At 31.2% G+C, this 21,189-nt stretch overlaps 2 protein-coding genes across 2 annotated transcripts in view; one reads left to right on the top strand and one right to left on the bottom strand.

Annotated features, from left to right (window-relative positions):
- LOC144548975 (uncharacterized) overlaps positions 1-21,189 on the top strand; it is a 125,476-nt gene that overhangs the window by 58,238 nt on the left and 46,049 nt on the right. The gene's annotated exons all lie outside the window — the stretch shown is intronic.
- On the bottom strand, positions 3,283-5,044 carry LOC144548968 (2-methylene-furan-3-one reductase-like). The gene is made up of 4 exons (XM_078297706.1): positions 4,613-5,044; positions 3,995-4,318; positions 3,732-3,891; positions 3,283-3,605 (listed from the first exon to the last, which is right to left on the bottom strand). Exons 1-4 carry the CDS (start codon positions 4,790-4,792, stop codon positions 3,340-3,342), a joined length of 930 nt encoding a protein of 309 aa, XP_078153832.1. The 5' UTR covers positions 4,793-5,044; the 3' UTR covers positions 3,283-3,339.

The raw sequence follows: 21,189 nt of genomic DNA, 5'->3' as shown, positions 1-21,189 counted from the left end.
CAAGAAAAACAACGCACATGGTCCCCATCAGTTTGAATTACATGGTTTTGACTGGACGTGATTGAGTATCACGTCCAGTTTTTTTTTAAAGTTAATTACTAAGTGCAGTGTTTATGATTTAAATTAATTAGACGTGATGGTTTATAATGTTCAGCAGACGTGATAAACAATCATGTTCTTCCTATATTTAGAGATTTCACGACATCCTTCTCCTAAAATTTATTTATTTCTATTAATAAAAAAATCGGAATAGAGAAGCCGCTGACAAAGGATGAGAGGTTCTTATTGGCTTTTGCAGTACGACTTATGGCCTAAATAATCTCTCTCTCTAGGTATAGAAATGTAATCTTTAGAACGCCTGGAATGTTTAGCAACCGAAATTTTTTAAGTTAGAATCCCCGAAATTAATTGATTAATTATCACCCTACTTGTTTCTCATCAATCCGGTGCACACACTGAGGACGTGCAGCAATCGGTGTGCATATTGGGTTGGCGCACCATTTCAATTCAATAAAATGTGATTATCACATAGGGAGCTATCAAATCGTAACAGCAGCTGATAGTAGTCAAAGTTGAATAGTTTAAAAAAGCTAAAAAGATTTAAGGAGGACAGTATCATAATATCCCGAAATTTTTATTAATATCTAAAAAAAATATAAAATTTCAGAAACTATTCAGGTTTTCATCATATTTTGAAATTTATCCAAACCGCAAAATTTTTTTTGCGGTAATTTAGTCTAAAACTGCAAAAAAAATTTTGCTGTTTTGGAATTCCAAAAACGCAAATTTTTTTTAAGGTTTTAATAAAAATAAAAAGAGAAACCGCAAAAAAATTTTTGCAGTTTCAATTTTTTTTTCATTTTTCAGATTTTTTATTTAAATAGAAATATTTATAATTTATTTATTTTTTCTATTCAATTATTAGAAATATTTAATATATTTATTTGAAAATAGATGGAATACTATATAATTTAATTTATTAGAAAGATTGTTACAAATAACCAGGATCAACATTTTTCTTGCCAGATTTTTTGCCGTTGTAAGAAAAATTAAGTTATTTAATAATACAACTTTTTATAAATTAAATGTACTAGAAGAATTAAAATAATTTTCGTATTACCTGGAAGTGATTTTTAAACCGGGATCATTAACTTAGTATTATCCCAGCATTTTTTTTCCAATAACTTATAAAAAAACATATTAATTTTTCTTACAGCCGCAAAAATTCCGATATCAAAAATGTTGATCCGTGTCATTTGTAGCAGTCTTTCTAATAAATCAATTTATATAGTATTCCATCTATTTTCAAAGAAATATATTAAATATTTCTAATATTTCAATACAAAAAATAAATAAATTATAAATATTTATATTTAAATAAAAAAAATTGAAACCCCAAAGTTTTTTTGCGGTTTCTCTGTTTTTTTTCTTTGGAAAAACAGCAAAATTTTTTTGTGGTTTAGGAGTTCCAAAATTGTAATTATTTTTTTTGCGATATTAGACTGAATTACTGTAAAAAAATTTTGCAGTTTGAATAGATTTCAAAATATAGGAAAATCTAGATAGTTTCTAAAATTTCATATTTTTTTATATTAATAAAAATTTCGGCATAATATTACTAGCTACTTGTTATTATTTTATTATTTCATTTTTCATTGCAATAAGCTCATGTCACCGTCCATGAACAGTAAGGTGCACTGAATCTAGACAGCCTTTGATAATAAATGAGAGAGACATTATCACATGGGCCCGTTCTTTTCCTCTCTGAATAAGAAATTTAGACAAACCGAAACCTAAAAAAGAAAAAAAATGAAAGCTTGATGCTCACACTGAATACGAATTGACGAGGACAGCATCATATTATCACTAGCTACTTGTTATTATCTTATTATTTCTTTTTAATTGCAATAAGCTCGTGTCACTGCCCATGAACAGTAAGGTGCACTGAATCTAGACAGCCTTTGATAATAAATGAGAGACATTATCACATGGGCCCATTCCTTTGCTCTCTGAATAAGAAATTTAGACAAACATAATAGAACAAAAAAAAAAAAAAATGAAGGCTTGGTGCGCCAACTTAGTTTGCACACCAAATTAGTGTGCATCTCCGGTCTACGTACCAATTCAATTTAGTGCTCCGACTTAGCACGCATGGGTAGTAGATTTTGAGATCTGACCAATTGGGTGGTAATTAATTAATTTTGATTTATTAGAATGCTAACTAAAAAACTTTCAGGTTTAGCAATAGCTAATTTATAATTTTGTGATTATAAAAAGTACTACACGAGTCCTTTGATGAGAAATAGAAACTTGTGTTTTAATTTGATCGTCAGAAGGGTGTACATGCTCTAAAACTGTTCTATATTTTTGTTGGTTATTTCTACTTGTTGTTGGTTCCTTAGTATCTTTACGAATGTCTTCATTCTGTGTACCAGCTGCTTGGTACCGGTATTGTAAATAACTTATTAGTTTCAGTTGATAGCAATGCAGACAGATCAATGATTTCCTGGTGCGTTTATTCAAAGGTAATAAATTCTGTTTAGCACAAATAGATATTTAATTTCTAATAGGAGATATTACAAAGTACATTTTTTTTTTGGCTGAAAGCCCGTAGGCTATTGCATTGATCAAAATAATTACAAACTAGCTATTACATAAGATTAGACAACGAGTGTCTGTGAAAACATACAGCTGTAAACAAAGAAAAATACACAGGGCATGTGCATCCTATGGACACACAATTGGATTATCCTTGCTTGATTGGAATGAGAGAAGCCAAATGATTATAGCCTATGTACGCATACACAACAGAGAATGCACTGAATCCAAACTGGACATGGGAACTAAATCGATTGGACCAGAACAATCACCAATCAGTCGAAAAGGCACTGGATCAAACCGGATTGTGATCTAAATCAACCAGTTCGGGATAGTCACCTCGAGTTAGAGAGAGAAGAGAAGAGGTAGAAGAAGAGAAAGTAGGAAGTAACACAAAACATCATACAAACATACAAACTAAAAACGGAAGGTACACCTACTGTACACAAACGGGAGACCACTCGCCCTTCCGTCACCGAAGAGGAGAAGGCACCCGTGACTGAGCCGTTACTTCAGTCAGACACTTAGCACGATGGGACGAGCTTAGAAAGAAGTGTCATAATTTTTCGGTTGAGTTCGCCTCCATTCGCCTGGTATGTCGCTCCATTCGTCAGGCAAGTCGCCACCGCTCACGCGCCGCTTTATTTCTCATTCAATATTACAAAGTACATGCACTCTACAATGTACAACATAGATGTATATCTTTACTAAGGTAAATATTGATGTTTTACAAATTCACCCTCAAGGAATAGGAGATATTACAACTTTTCCGATAGCTCGACCGGTTTCAAGATAGGAGAAAGCCTCAACCACTTGAGAGAAAGGAAAGAGACCTTTCGGGTCAGTAATGGGTTTAACCTTGCCGCTTTCTAGAAACGGGTTGAGTTTTGTCAATGCAGACCCGTCGGAAGTTACCACGAACAGAAATCCTGGCAGAGTGACGGCACCTGTCAGAACAACCACACTTCCCCCTTCTTTTATTGCTTTCACAGCCTTCTCACATTGTCCTAAAAACATGAAAGAGAAAAAAAAATGATAGCTATCTTTTACTAGAGAACTAGAGAGCACTTGTGAAGAATCAGTCTTCATCTCTGAAATTAAAATTTGTTACAATAGATGTCGAAAATTCTTACCAACTGCATCGTATACTACATCGAACTTCTCTGGTAGTTCCTCGAAGTTTTCCTTCGTGTAATCGATGGCCAAATCTGCTCCTAAGCTCTTTATCAGCTCCAGTTTTCCTGTACTTGCAGTTGCCGCAACTCGTGAAGCACCAAAAACATGCTTTGCTAACTGTTACACCAAAAAAAAAAGGCACAAGTTATCTCAATCAGTTTATAAGTGATAGCTAAATGTACTGAAACATGCACTTTTGTTAGAGAAATTGGTGCTTTACCTGGATGACTAAGGACCCGACTCCACCGGCGCCACCCAAGACAAGAATTGATTTACCGGGTCCGAAACCAGCCCGTTCTAGCCCTTCGTTTGCCGTCTCAATCGCAAGTGGTAGCCCCGCTGCTTGTGCAAAATCCAAGTTTTTGGGTTTCAAAGCGAGTAATTTCTCTTCTACGGCAACATACTCAGCTAGAGAGCCGTATTGCTTCGGGCCATCCAATGCCTTCTCACATACATCTCCATATACTTCATCTCCTTCTTTGAGGCTTTTTACTTGACTACCCACCTTCACAACTGTACCGGCCACATCATATCCTGGTACTGTCTACTGATATAAATTACTATTAATATAATTTCTTTGATGTATGAATGTGATTGCATTTTTTTGTGAGGTATACTATCAAGCAGCAAGTACTAATTGCAATTAACCCCCCCCCAAAACATGAATTTTGTACTTTTCGTCACTTTTTTTTTATATTTTACAATCATTTGCTTTGAAATCACAATTATTTATCATAAGTTCATAACCTTGTATCACCTACTGTTAAAAAATATACTTCTGTTATATGTTTAACATATAAGTATTTTATTGTAAGAACATTTAGCAAATGGCACTCACCGGCAATGGAGAGTCGGTGGCCTTAAATATGCCGAGCCGTCTCTTAAAATCAACTGGATTTAATGCAGCTGCGGCCACCTTAACTAAAACTTGGTCGTCCTTAATTTCTGGTACCGCCACACTCTCATCGAATCTCAACACGCTCACATCTCCATAATCATCATATACCCAAGCTTTCATTTGCACCAGTACAGCCTCGCCGGAGACTGCGGTACTGGCAGGAGAATTAGCCACTTTCAGAGGGGTAAATTTGACAACAGGGTTATTTGTTAGAGGAAATTTGGTCTTGAAATTGATTGATTTGGGGTTGAATTTTGGTGGAACTAATGGAGAAATGAGTTTGGGTTTGAATTAGGTTGTGCAAGAAGAGAGGAGAGGACCATCCATTTCTTCACACCTTAATCCCTTATGGTTACAATTAAATGCTTTATCTTTTTAAAACTTTTGAAAGGTTGATTTTTCATGTTATAACAACAAGTGTATATATATATGGTCACCGGTCGGTAAGGATATGAAACCAAAGATATGGTCACCTTTGTTTTTTGTCTACTTGAGATGTCTCCCTTCTATGTTACCCACCTGGATAAACCATATACACAATTTATCATTTAAATTGGATTAATTCTGATTTATTTCCGGTTTTCATGTACTAATTTGTTTCTTTATTTTTACATTTGTTTTGAATAAGTTCAAGAGGTTGAAAAATGAATTATTTTGATGTGTTTAGTAATTTATTTTACTGGTTTTCAACCTCTTAATCTTATATCAAACTTTAGAGCTTTTATATATGTTGGTTATGTTCAATGTTATTTCCTTAATTATTTCAAAATAAATTTTGAATAATTTCAGTTTAGATTGACCGTTCACCGCTCATGTGAAAATGAATGGTCCATAAATATTAGCACGCGTTGAAATGGCAAATAATCATGAAATTCTAGAAAATTGACAATTATAAGTATAATTTGGCCATAGAAAATATAAAAAATTTGAATTTTTTTTTCATATTATTTGTAATATATACATGCATAATCTTATTTGTACATATGTAAAGTTGAGTCGTCTGATAGATGACGTTTTGTCTTGATGTTTAATGGATGTCTCCATTTAATAGTCATTTTAAAACAAAGAAGCAATTTTAATTCACACACACGGAGAGGCGGCTGTGGGAGAAAAACTATGGAGCAACTTCTTATATTTAAAACATCACCACCTGTTCATATATATGGGCATTTGGTTTATATATGTGACCTTGGTTCTATGTATTTACAACATTTCCCCTTATAATATATTCGATATCTTCAATACATTAAACAGTTTGTGTTGATCTACCCAACACCAACAACTCATATGGACAAACAGCTGGAAAAGGTGGACCCATAACACAATCGGTTGGTTTATCTCAACCGATGGTATAGTGTTTGTCTTTATCAACTGTTGGACAAAAGGAACCGGTGACAAGGGATGGGAGTTATCAACCACATCGGCTGGTTAGACCCAAAAGTTAGTAAAATTAGTTTTAAGTAATTACAGCGCTGTCCATGGTTATAAACACCACCTGTTTTTGGTGTTGACCTGCAAATGACTTGCAAATTTCCTAGATAGCATGGTCCACAATAATAATTCCAGTATAGAGGTGAGTTTTTTTTTTCTCTATTTAATCTCATTCATATTTCTGACATTCTATAAAAAAATTTCCGAATCTAAAACTATGAACGTCTTCTACATAATTTTTTTTTCAAATGAAATTAATGATAACATACTTTCAAACTCATCGTAACAAAGTATTTATACCTATACTTACAAATATTTTTAACACATGATACTGGATGACGTCTAAAATTATTAATATCAAGTACTGCAAGTTTTTATACTTATGCACGGAAATATTTATACCTATGTGGTCAATTATTTTTCTTAAATGAAGATTGATGCGGGGAGCATGGGGGAATGTTGATGCAGTGATACGGGGTCCCCATGACTTCATTAGAGAAAGGTTGACGTGGGACGACTGAGGGACTGGAAAGGGGATGATGATAACCAGTAATGTATAAAAGTATTAATATCTTATTTTTCAAGCGTTAATATCTTATCTTTATCTTCTAAGTATTTATATTTATGAAGGTTGACACGGGGACGAGTGTGGGGACCGAAAAATAGAGGACCATATAATTATTGTAGGCCATTGAGGAAGATGGCTGCAAACATTATAGAATAATAATTGGTGGGATTATATAATATTTTTTTTAGAATAATAATTAGTGAGGATCATATAATTAATGAAAAACATAGTATATAATTTTTTTTTAATTAGTGCGGAGATTTTGAGGATACTGAATGGAAGGTACTTAAATAATTATACAGATATCAACCACTTCTCCACGAGATAATTTTTTGGGTTACGTGATATTTTTCAATTAAATATATTTATATGAAGGAATTAGAATATAAATATATAAATATTTACATCAATATTTAATTTAGTATTTCAATTACATAGCGTTACATAATTGATTATTTTTTAAGATTCCTACTCATCCATACATGTAATTAATTAATTATTTTTTTATATAGAAAATGACTTGATCACGTTTCGTCGGAAGAGTAATTTAAGATAAAAACAATTAATTAATTATTTAAATATTGATAACTTGTGGTTATTCGCTAGAGTCATCGATCCTGTATCGCATTCTGTCGTTGCATGGTGTTCCCCCAATCAATTGTTAACAGAAATTAAATAATTTTTTACTGATTTTACATTTAATAATAAAAATGTGATGTAGAAATTAATTAATAGAAGAATGAAATATAGTGAAATTGATGGGCATCAAAGCCTAATATTTTAGACGAATTTATTTCAGAGCAACATTGTAGGACGACTAAATTGTTAAATTCAAAGTCTAACACTACTAAAAAAACGTTAATTACCATTAAATCCGTATCGAAAGTAAAAAATGGCGCTTTCAAAAAATTTCTCCAATATTCATACACGATTTTTAATAAAAGACGTGTACTTAGATAATAAGCCTGCCATCTGAAATTGCTTGTTAGAACTCCCTTAATAAATCTTTTTTTTTTCTTATCTCATTTATTTTTATTTGTTTTCTTGGATAAATAAACTCCACTATATATCCTCTTAGGTATTTATCTATCATGAACCTCCCTTTAGTTCGCTACAAAGAAATAACGAAGTGATATCAGAGAAGTAGAAATCCAGTTAAATAACAATTAATTTGAGAAATTATGATCTAGGAATGGTGACCACTACCTCTATATATGTCAATGATCAAGTTATATTAGTCAAATTAATGACAGTATTCCATTAATTTATATATATATGCGATCTCTTTTCATCTCATGTAATATGTTTCCCAATGAATGAGTGGCCAACCGATCCAGCAACAACTGATTAGTAATCATTGGTTGGGGTCTTATATATTATCACTTGGTTGTTCAACTGATCCAGCAACAACGTGAAACAAGTCCCGTTGCTATTTGGGCCACAGATATCACTTCTATTTTGTATTTTGTCTGCATTAGTGATACATAATTTGGGATCAGTAGCTGTTGAAGGGAGGTTTGACTTAATTTGTCAATGATCAATGGATCGAGTTAGTCGGGAAAAGAAGAACTGAGATTAGGCGTTGGGCCTAACAGGCCCAGTATGGAAAACATGTGAGCTGTGCTATTTGGCCCACAGATGATATGGAGACCTGAAGTTTTATCAAATTTCCTTGTTAAATCGACATTTACTAGTCTTCAATAATTCAAACATTTACAGATTTATTATTCAATTTACCAATTCAGTTCATATCATTTTTATTTTTCTCTTGTCAATCTCAAGGAATTCTATTGAAGCAATCACATTTGTGGTTTTAGCAATTCAGATTTCCATTATTCTCTAAATATTTACAGGTACAGTCCCCAGCTATGCACACTGAAGCTAATTATTTTAGACCAATTTATCATGTTTCATCCAGATAAATGGAACGAAAAACAACAAGTGAAATATAACTTCACAGCATTTTTTCTACAAAAAAAAATCAATGCTAACAAGATCTTGCTAATATTTTAATTTGACCCCTTGAAATAATGTCAGAAATTTCAAATTTACTAGATACAAATGAAAGACAAGATTCGTTGTACTTCATCTCACATATAGGAACCTTATTATTCAAATTCAAGCAAAAATAGAGGAGTCAAGTGATCTCCATATATAAAAAGATGGGTGGGTTTTTTTGTTCAAACGGCTTTGACAAAGTCTCATCCAAAGTCAGACCTAAATCGTCTGATTTGCATCAAAATTCACACATATATTTAGATTCAAAGAGCTATTTAAATTTATTAATATTTAAATATGTTTGCACGAATCTGATAGTACATATCGGACGTTTAAGTTTGGCTTTGGATGAGACTTTTGTCTAACGCCTTAAAATATATCATAAAGTTGTGCTAAAAGAATAACGTACACATTATAATTTTTGTGATTATCAATTCATCCATTAATGCTGTGATTATATTAAGCACATGATTACTTAATTACAAATCTCTTACGTAGAATTAAAATTAAGAAATATAATATTTAACAACATGAACATTAGAACGATTTTTTTTTTTAAAAAGAAGAAGAAGAACAACGAAGCATTTTTTTTAGACAAATATATCTTAGCACTAGTACTCATTTTAAGCTGATCAGATTTTATTCCTAAATTCAAATTTGGCCCAATTTTTGAAATGCTACTCGTTAATTAAGGTGCAAAATCTGATACTTTATGTGATTTGAAGAAGAAAAAATAATTATATACTAAAGTAACTATGTCAAATATTTATTTTTTTAGGACAGAAATGATGCAATTTGTTGGTCTATCATTTTATTTGTCCATATGCAACCCTTTATACGAAAGAAAGGTTTTTGAGTTTGGATTCCTCGTTTAAAACCAACCTAATAGTTTTGGGAGTTGGTTATATATATGAATCAGTGTTATAAATAACGGTATGCGCTCGTCAGACGGATAGGTAACCCGCCAACAATTATTCGGAAATAATCAGAGATAATCGGACATAGTCGGAAATAATCGACCGATTATTTGGAAAATATCTGTGACAGTTTGATAACTGCCAACGACTAATCGGCCAAACTGGACAAAGAAGAGACGCTCCTCTTCCCCATTCGAGTTTTCGACAAAGAAAGAGACGCTCGTCTCTCGTACAGCTGAAACTCTAACAGTGGAGAAAATTGCAAACTGGACCCGGTCTTTCTACAGCTGTTAGACCACTGTCCCGAGTTCGCTTAATAATGGAGGAGGAATCCAGAGCTGCTGAAAACGGTGCTTTTGACCACCCAATGGACAACTCCAGTTCGCGCTCTCTCTCTCTCTATCTCTCGCTGAGTGTGTTGAGTGTAGGTGTTTAAGTGATTTGAGCCAATTTTTGTCAAAATCTGATACTTTATGTGATTTGAAGAAAAAATTCTAATAAATTTTTTTAGGACTGAAATGTTGCAATTTATTGGTTTACCAGTTTATTTGAGAAAAGATGCAAAACCTATTTTCATATTCAAAATGTTTATATTTTACTCTTTTTAAGTAATTAATTGGGAATTATTTTTGTTACAGAACCATGTCTATTAGATCAAATGCCTTATAAATGCCTTGAACTGACAATCTTGATAATGTTTTACCAAATTGACCAATGGTTTTTCAAAACTAGAAAATGTTTATTAAGCTTGCCTATGAAATTTGAAGCAAATTAGAGTACTATTTGATTATTTATCATAGTTTAATTATACACTGTTACAAATTTTCATTTTTCAGTAAAACATGGATCCAGTCTCATCATCTTTTATATACATGACAAGTATATGAAAGCTGTTCATTATATGAATTATAAAAGTCGTACAAGTTTTTGAAAAGATGATAAATTAGCATACATGATAGAATATTTAGTATACTTCTTAAATTTCTTCTTTTCAGTTTATACTGTAGAAAAGCTGAGAGAAATGCTGGATAGTGAAAGCATGGATTTTGATGCATTAGTTTCACTGATGAGTGAAGTTGAGCAATCCTTGCCGGTAGTACCAGATTAGATTTATTGATTTATTTTGATCCAACTTTTTATTTTTTTAATGGCCAAATATGCTATTAAGTCCAAAACTTTTATAACATTATATAAGTAATCCTCGAAAAATCCAAGTAACTTCACTTTAGTACTTGCCACTAAATAAAAAATCAGAAAAATCAGAAAACATATCAGCACAAAAATAACATAAACCTAATTTATGAAATTTTGGTTTCATGTGCAGAATGACATGTTGAAAGTTAATTCAAAATTATATTTAGATAATCTCTGCATATGTTTAGTTTAGTTAGAAGCAGTTTTTAGACGCATAAAAACTGCATGAGTTATTTTAGGCATTGGTTATTTTCAGCATAGTTATTTTAGAACTAGTAGGCATAGTGGTTAGTTATTTTTAGCATGTTGTGTAGTGGGTGCTTAATTTAGGGAAGTTGTGGGTGGTTATTTTAGGAACATTGTATTGCTTTAAATACTGCATAACTTTATGTAATTGAGTAAGAGAGAAAGGAAATAAAACATTGTTTCTATTCAGAAAAATATTCTTCTCTCTTCAATCCTTTGCATACTGACACAAAGCAGTGCAGTATTGCTTAGTTTATCCCAACAAAATGGTATCAAAGACGATGGTTCGGTGGGCAAGCAATTGAAGGCAGAGTCAAGTTGCAATCGATGGTATAGTTGATTGTTGTGCAACCTTGAAGAATTGCAGCAGCAACAATTGCTAAAGAAGCATTGACAACCTTGAAGACGGCATTTCAGGGAAGTTCTCGAGTTGTAGCAATCAAACGGAAAATCCTACACGGAGATTTGTTGCATATGAAAATAGAAGAATCAATGCAGATTTTTCTGGTGAAGAGTCATGATCGTTGTCATCCAAATTCAAGCATATGGAGACAACATCTTAGAGCAAACCATGGTGGAAAAGGTGCTGAGAAGTGTAGCACAAAATTTGATCATGTTGTGGCAGCAATTGAAGAGTCAAAAGATCTCTCAACCTATACCTTTGATGAAATGATGGGATCACTGCAGACCCATGAAGCGAGGCTGTCCAGATCAGAGGAGAAAGATGATGAAAAGACGTTCTACGGAAAGGGGGAATCCTCTCAAGGCAGAGATGGACGTGGCCATTGTAGATTTGGCAAGTTTGAGTTTCAGCATGACAAAAAGATGTCCAGTGCTTCCACTACAAAAGATATGGCTTTGTGCAAGCCGATTGTTTTAGAAAACAGAGGGAAGAACAGCAAGCATGCTGTGAAGAAGAAAAATAAAGAGCAACCCATGCTTTTCATGGTGTATACAGCAGGTGGAAGGCAAAGATCCACAATCTTTGAAGAAATGGCAGAAAATGAAAAACTAGCATCAAGCATTGCAAGAAGAAATATTAGAAGCAAGAACAATGGAGATCAAGAGTGCAAGTTCAGAAGAACATAAGGCTGAAATTCTGATTAAGGCATTGGCAAGAGGAATGTTTGAAGAATTCAAAGCAGTTTTTTGGCATAATCAATTTTGAATTAAGGGGGAGTGTTGAAAGTTAATTCAAAATTATATTTAGATAATCTCTGCATATGTTTAGTTTAGTTAGAAGCAGGTTTTAGACGCATAAAAACTGCATGAGTTATTTTAGGCATTGGTTATTTTCAGCATAGTTATTTTAGAACTAGTAGGCATAGTGGTTAGTTATTTTTAGCATGTTGTGTAGTGGGTGCTTAATTTAGGGAAGTTGTGGGTGGTTATTTTAGGAACATTGTATTGCTTTAAATACTGCATAACTTTATGTAATTGAGTAAGAGAGAAAGGAAATAAAGCATTGTTTCTATTCAGAAAAATATTCTTCTCTCTTCAATCCTTTGCATACTGGCACAAAGCAGTGCAATATTGCTTAGTTTATCCCAACATGACATTGGTGCTATAGACCTAATTTATGATAAATTTCTCCTGGAATTCCCCTTATGCTATGCATTTTGGGTCAAGTATGGAGCACATAAGTTGCGCCTATGTGGGCCCAATGAGGTGGTACGAGTGTATGAAAGAGCGGTACAAGCATTGACCTTCTCTGTGGATCTATGGTGTAATTATTGCACATTTGGTACTCTCACATTTGATGATCCATCTGATATTACAAGGTAAACTAAATGGCAAAAACACAATGATTAACTTAGGGGTGTTCATTGGTTCGGTTAAAACCAAATTAAAATTGCCAAATCAAAATTTTGTTCGGTTTTCAAAAACCAAACCGAACCAACCAAACCAAAAAAACCGTAGTAAATTTCAGTTTGTTTGGTTGAACTGAAATAAAATAGATTAAATCGAACCAAATATAAAATAACCAAAGTAATTCAAAAATTCAACCAACTCGAACCATTTAAACTGAAAAACCAAACCATTCATTTTGTCGGTTTGGTTGAAAACCAAATAAACCAGATCCAATGGACACTCTATTGAAGGGTCATTGATTGTTGTGTTCTTATTTGATTTATTACATTTTTTGAATAATTTCAGATTATTTGAGAGGGCATTGTCTTTTGTTGGAAAGGATTATATGTGCACCAAGATATGGGATAAATACACAGAGTTTGAATATTCTCATAAACAGTGGCACTGGATTGCTAATATTTACATTATCATCCTCAAATTCCCTACTAAGAAGTTCCATCCATATTATGAGAGGTACATATCATTTTATGTATATAAATTTCTTCTTTTGTTGGATATCTTGGAGTATTTACAGTTTACACCCTGTAACTTTAATATATTTGGTAATGACCAAGATCCCTTTTATTTGCTCAAGTAAATACAAAACCTTTTTGTTTGTTTGTTTACAGCATACACTTATGTGTCAAACAAAGCTCAAGTAATAAAAAATTACTCAACTGCTGCTAACAAAATTGCTCCCAAACTGCATATCTACCAAAAAAAAAAATCGGTATAGTTGGGAGCAAAATTTCCAATATTTACAAAAAATTTGAAATATGAGAACTGATGGTTTATGTCCAAATATTAAGCATATTTGGAATGTATCATTATTTTTTATTGGAAGGTCCCATTTGGTTACATTTTATTTGCTTTCTAAAGGACTTATTTATTTTCAAATAAGTGATTCAGTTTTAAGAAGCTCGCCTCTCTACTTGAAGAAGAAGCATCAATTCAAGGCATAGAACTTGTGTCACTGTCAAATCAAGACGGAGTCACAGTGAAGAATTTTGAACTTTCAGATATTTTGAGTGCAATTCAAGGTTTTACAGATGTGGACAATCACAAATGGATATTGACATGATAAAGAAATATTTGTGGGCTGGAGAGGAAATGTACAGGAGATCATGCGAAATTGAGAAGAAAATCATTTGCTTTGAGAACAATATAACAAGGCACTATTTTCATGTGAAACTGCTTGATGATTCTCAGCATGAGAATTGGCACCGTATCTGGATTTTGTTGAGACATAAGGAGATTTTGATTGGGTATGAAACTCTTTTTTTTTCCAATTATGCCTCTAGATGGTGGTTATTTCCAATTATATCCATCGAAAGTCTTTTTCTCTTTACAATTTAATTTGAAGCGGGGGTTATTTAATATATATGACTTCTAAATTATATGTGCATGTCATAACCTTTTGAAGAATGTTTATTATCAAACTACAGTAGTTATTGAGAGGTTTAAAATGGGTTCATCATGCCTCATTTTTTCTTTTTCTTTTTCTAAAAGAATAATAACAAAAAATATCCCTAAATTGAATAAAAGAAGTTTACTATTCGATATGGTTTATACCATTTCTTTATGTGCTTGTACTCCATTTTTCTCTTCACTTTGAAAAAAAAATACATATAAAATAGTCCACATTAATGGATATTGACAAACCTCTTGATGATCTTTTTTTTCTTTTAAATTTTGTTATCAAGCACTAATAAATGGAGGCATTTGAATCCTCCTCTGTTGTTGATTACTTGTTTGATTTCTAAAATAGTTTTTGTTATTTTTCTCTTTTTTTGTTGCTAGATGGTGAAGCTTTATGAGAGTTGTTTGATTCTATGTGCCAACTACCCTGAGCTCTAGAGCTAAAGAAATAACGAAGTGATATCAGAGAAGTAGAAATCCAGCTAAATAACATTTAATTATGATCTAGGAATGGTGACCACTACCTCTATATATATATGTCAATGATCAAGTTATATTAGTCAAATTAATGACAGTATTCCATTAATTTATATATGCGATCTCTTTTCATCTCATGTAATGTTTCCCAATGAATGAGTGGCCAACCGATCCAGCAACAACTGATTATTAATCATTGGTTGGGGTCTTATTATCACTTGGTTGTTCAACGTAAATTAAAACAAGTCCTGTTGAGAAATTTTTATATTTCCATGAGGGTTGTTTTATAGGAGCCACCATATGAGGAAAAATTGAAGAGGCCCCTCTATAATACAACATATCTCGGATAAGATAATCCGCAATTCAACAGACAAAGCCACTTTTAATTTGTCTCTCGAGATCCTAATATTCACACGTCATAATAAATACAAAATTTAATTAATGTCCCTTTTGAAAATATTAGGTGGAGAATTTAAAGTCCCTTTGAAGATATAGTAGTAGGTGAAGGAAACTTACTAACATTTAAACATAATTAATTAATAAAAAAAACATTAACACCCCTTTTAAATATATATTATATTATGGTTGGTAGAGAACTTAAAAATATTATATTTATACGTACGTAATCAATAATGAAAAATTTAACGACCCATTGAAAATAGAAGTCGATGGAGAACTTGTATGTAAGTGTCAGAATAGAATAGGCATCATGACATGATTGGAGGGAGGTTTGACGAACCAGCATTTCTATTTTGTCAGAATAGGCTCGAGTTAGTCAGGAAAAGAAGAACTGAGATTAGGCGTTGGGCCTAACAGGCCCAGTATGGAAAACATGGGAGCTATTTGGGCCACAGATGATATGGAGACCTGAAGTTTTATCAAATTTCCTTGTGAAATCGAGATTTACTCTTCAATAGTCCAAATATTTACAGATTCGTTTATTCACTTTAGCAATTCACTTCATAACATTTTTATTTATTCTTTTCAGTCTCAAGGAATTCTATTGAAGCAATCACATTTACATTTGTGGTTTAGCAATTCAGATTTCCATTACTCGAAATATTTATTTTAGACCAATTTTATCCTGTTTTCATTCCGATAAATGAAAAGAAAAACAACAAGTGAAATATAACTTTGACAGCATTTTTTTTACAAAACAAAAATTTCATAAAACAAAAAAAATAAAAAAAATTCAATGCTAACAAGATCTTGCTAATCTTTTAATTTGACCCTTTCAAATAACAGAAATTTCAAATTTACGAGATACAAATGAAAAACAAGATTCGTTGTACTTCATCTCACATATAGGAACCTTATTATTCAAATTCAAGCAAAAATAGAGCAGTCAAGTGATCTCCATATATAAAAAGAAGGGTGGGTTTTTTTGTCCAAACGGCTTAATTTGGACAAAGTCTCATCCAAAGTCAGACCTAAATCATCTTATCTGCATTAAAATTTGCACATCAATTAGATTCAAAGAGCTTTTTAAATTTATTAAGATTTAAATATGTTTGCACAGATCTCAATATATATTAGACATTTAAGTTTGGCTTTGGATGACAAAACCCAATCTCAAAAAAGAATTCATACAATCTGCCTTAAAATATATCATAAAGTTGTGTTAAAAGAATAACACATTATAATTTTTGTGATTATCAATTCATCCATTAATGCTGTGATTATATTAAGCACATGATTACTTAATTACAAATCTCTTACGTAGAATTAAAATTAAGAAATATAATATTTAACAGCATAAACATTAGAAAGATTTTTTTTTTTTTTTAAAAAAAGAAGAAGAACAACGAAGCATTTTTTTTTAGACAAATATATCTTAGCACTAGTACTCATTTTAAGCTGATCAGATTTTATTCCTAAATTCAAATTTGGCCCAATTTTGGAAATGCTACTCGTTAAGGTGCAAAATCTGGTACTTTATGTGATTTGAAGAAGAAAAAATAATTATATACTAAGTAACTATGTCAAATATTTATTTTTTAGGACAGAAATGATGCAATTTGTTGGTCTATTATTTTATTTCTCCATATGCAATCCTTTATATGAAAGAAGGGTTTTTGAGTTTGGATTCGTCATTTAAAACCAACCTAATAGTTTTGGGAGTTGGTTATATATATGAATTAGTGTTATAAATGTATGCGCTCGTCAGATGGACAGGTAACCGCCAAGCGATTATTCGGAAATAATCAGAGATAATCGGATATAGTCAGAAATAATTGACCGATTATTTGGAAAAAAATCTATAACGGTTTGATAACCGCCAAAGACTAATCGGCCAATTAATAGGCCTAAACAAACGTTTTTTACAGCACTGATATGAATTATAGAAGCCATATAAGTATTTGAAAAGATGTCAAAGTAGCATACATGATAAATATTGTTGATATTTTGCCTCAATCTAGTATTGTAAGAGCAATACTAAACTCAGTATACTAATTAATTTTCTTGTTTTCAGTTTATACTGTAGAGAAGCTGAGAGATGCTGGATAGTGAAAGCACGGATTTTGATGCATTAGTTTCACTGATCAGAGAAGTTCAGCATTCTTTGACGGTATACCAGATTAGATTTATTTTATTATCTTCAACCAATTAATTATGTTTTAAGTTTACCTTAATTATTATTAATAATTATTTATTTATTTTAAAATCTGAGTTATTACAATGATAAACATGATCCATATTTTAAAAATAATATTTCTATTATAGACAGTCTTTGATAAATACAAAATAATTATTTTATAAATATTTAAAAACAAAATATGTTCATCAAGCTTCAAAAGCTACCATCATCGACGCAAATGCATGAAAGATAATTATTTCGAAAGATAACGTTTTACATTATTATTTTTCAAATAAAAAAAAAACAGTTATACACACTAGTGGAAAAACAGGAATCAGGATCGGTTATATACACATATCAGTATCGGAATCCAACCGATCCTGATGAAGGCGATACTGATACTATCAGGATCGGTTTTATATTTTTAAAGAACCGATCCAAATAGAAACTATTAGGATCGGTTTTTTAATAAAACCGATCTTAATAGTTGTTATCTAGATCGGTTTTTGACTAAGAACCGATCCCGATACGTACTATCAAGATTGGCTTTTATATAAGAACCGATCTTGATAGTATTTTCGAATTTTTTTTTTTTAAATTACATAACAACCGATCCTGATACGTACTATCAAGATCGGTTTTATATTAAAACCGATCTTGATTGTATTTCAGATCATAATTCCAAAAAAAAAAAAAAAAACTTTTAGGATCGGTTTTTATTTAAAAACCGATCCTAAAAGTTTTTTTTTCAAAAAAATCATAATTCCAAAAAAAAAAAAAAAAAAATTTAGGATCGGTTTTTAAATAAAAACCGATCCTAAAAGTTTTTTTTTTTTTTTTTTTTTTTTTTTAAGAATTAGGATCGGTTATTTTAAACAACCGATCCTAATAGTAGTAATCTGGATCGGATGTTTAAAATTACCGATCCTGATGTTTTATTGAAGCTAAAAAAAAATATTTTTATTTATTTGACCAGCTTCCATATATATTTTGCTGGCCAGCATCCTAAATTTTTTTTGTTGCACAGTAAGAAGCAATAATCAATTAAATATCATATACACATTCTAAATTAATTATCATACACATCTTAAACTATTACAAAAAATTCATGTACTTCATAAAAAGTTTTGTGAAGCATTACATATTATAACAAGAAATTTAAATCCAAAAAAAATTAATTAACAAACATACAATTGACTAATTGGGCTATTTCTTCAATTAACACACATTTATACAATATACACATTTATGCAATTAATGTAAAGCACAACAATAAAAAAATCAATAATTACCTCTTTTGCAATCACATCACTTGAGATTAAAAAAGACCCTAAAAACAAAAACAAAGGTAACAATTAGATGGAAAAACATTTTCCAATAAAAAATACAAAAAAATGTGTTTTAAAAGTATAATAATGAGAAAATTAGATAAAGCTAATACCATGATAGTTGATCGGCCGGATGATTAAGTAACTTGAGAGAGGTGTCCTCAAAACTGTAAAACAATATACAAACACCATTAATTAATTTTTGAAACAATAAAAAAAATTAAAAACTGGCACAATTGAGCCGGAGGTGCGAGAGGCTCGGATTTGAGAGGAAGAGACGGAGAGAAAGAGAGAGAGAGACACGGAGGAGAGGGAGAGACGGAGACAGAGAGAGAGAGACAGAGTACCGAGGATTTGAGAGGGAGATACGGAGACAGAGACGCTAAATTGAAAATGAGAGGCGCGAAATGAAAATAAGAAGAACCCTAGCTAAGCTGGTTATATAGGAAGTTATCATTAGGATCGGTTGTTTATAAAGAACCGATCCTAATAGTATCAGGATCGATTTTTATAAAAAAACCGATCCTGATACTAATTTTTTTGAAAAAAATAGTATCAGGATCGGTTTTTTATTATAAAAAACCGATCCTGATACAATTTTTTTTTCAAAATTGGTTCTGCAAAAAAAAAAAAAAAAATAAAAATCAGGGTCGGTTTTTTATAAAAAACCGATCCTGATACTATTAGGATCGGTTTTTTATAAAAAACCGACCCTATTTTTTTTTTTTTTTGCAGAACCAATTTTGAGAAAAAAATTGTATCAGGATCGGTTTTATTGCTAAAAACCGATCCTGATAGTATCTGGATCGGTTTTTAGCAATAAAACCGATCCAGATAGTTTTTTTCTTTTATTTGGAAAATCTTTTCATATGGTTATATTTAAATAAATATAAAAAATTACATATTAGAAATATAAGTTAATTATTTAATAGAAATTTTATTTAATTTTCAAATTCTACTTAAATAATATTAAACAGCAGATAGGTACTTTTTGACATTGATATTTCATTAATGTAATTTTGATGAAAATTAATGTAATTTATATTATTAAAATTTATGTGATAATATAATTAATTATTTGACATTGATATTTCATTTTGAAGTCATTTTGACTATTGAATTTTTTTATACAATCATGCATGATGCATCAATGACTTGTGCCATATAATAATATACATAGGACTTGAACCCTTGTTGTGTGGGGTTGTGAAGGAACGAATACGAACATTAGCATTTGGTCGATCAGAACCGTTAAAATGAAAGAATGTCATATTAATTTCACCATTATAAAATTTGATACAATTCGGGATTCATTTACTAGTTCATGAAAGCAAAACAATATAGAAACATCGCACGGCCGTAAATAGTTTACGTTGGATCTTAATATTATTTAAGTAGAATTTGAAAATTAAATAAAATTTCTATTAAATAATTAACTTATATTTCTAATATGTAATTTTTTATATTTATTTAAACATAACCATATGAAAAGATTTTCCAAATAAAAGAAAAAAACTATCTGGATCGGTTTTATTGCTACAAACCGATCCAGATACTATCATGATCGGTTTTATTGCTAAAAACCGATCCTGATACAATTATTTTTTTTCAAAATTGGTTCTGGAAAAAAAAAAAAAAAAAAAAAAATCAGGGTCGGTTTTTTTATAAAACCGATCCTGATAGTATCAGGATCAGTTGTTCTAAAAAACCGATCTTAATAGTTAAACTATTAGGATCGGTTGTTTAGAACAACTGATCCTAATACTATCAGGATCGGTTTTTCTAAACAACCGATCCTAATAGTTAAACTATTAGGATCGGTTTTTCTAAACAACCGATCCTGATAGTTCACAAATTAGGATCGGTTGACTAAAAAACCCGATCTAAGTAGTTTTTAGAATCGGTTTTGTTCAGAAAACCGATCCAGATAGGTATTAGTATTGGTTGTTTCATATAACCGATCCAGATAGGCCGATCCTGATTCATGTTTTTCCACTAGTGACATCATTTGGAACTAGTAATTGATATATAGTTTTGACTTCATTCGTACTAATTAATATATAATTTAATTACACAAATTTATAGTACAAATAAATATTAATTTCTGCAAAATTTTCGTTCATAAAGTGAACCATGTATAAATTTGAATTAAAAAAGAGAGGAGGGATCCGATTACCACAATTTTGAGTTACCACCAATTTACCACAACCATTTTCTACATTTTCAAATTTCAAATTGTCAATCCAAACCATTCAATATGATCTCCACAATAAAATGTGCTTTCAGATCAAATTTTACATTTTTTTTGCTTTTTTTACTATTTATTAAGATGGGTACAAAATTCAATGGTCTGAATTTGACTAGTTTTTGTAAAATACTTAATAAATAATAAAAAAATTCTAAAAAAATGTAAAATTTGATCTGCAAGCACATTTTATTGTGGAGATCATGTTGAACGGTTTGGATCGAAGATTTGGACTTTGAAAATGTAGAAAATGGTTGTGATAACT

This window comes from Carex rostrata, chromosome 34 (assembly GCF_964058835.1).
Source record: "Carex rostrata chromosome 34, lpCarRost1.2, whole genome shotgun sequence".
NCBI lineage: Eukaryota > Viridiplantae > Streptophyta > Magnoliopsida > Poales > Cyperaceae > Carex > Carex rostrata.
Note: the sequence above shows the minus strand (reverse complement) of the source record. Positions and strands in the feature narration are given on the sequence as shown.

Excerpts from the sequence above, each read along its gene's own strand:
- LOC144548968 (XM_078297706.1), bottom strand. The coding sequence starts at position 4,792 with ATGAAAGCTTGGGTATATGATGATTATGGAGATGTGAGCGTGTTGAGA. Across the intron at positions 3,892-3,994 it reads TCGGGTCCTTAGTCATCCAG|TTAGCAAAGCATGTTTTTGG; the intron begins GTAAAGCACCAA and ends TTGGTGTAACAG. Across the intron at positions 3,606-3,731 it reads TGTAGTATACGATGCAGTTG|GACAATGTGAGAAGGCTGTG; the intron begins GTAAGAATTTTC and ends TCATGTTTTTAG.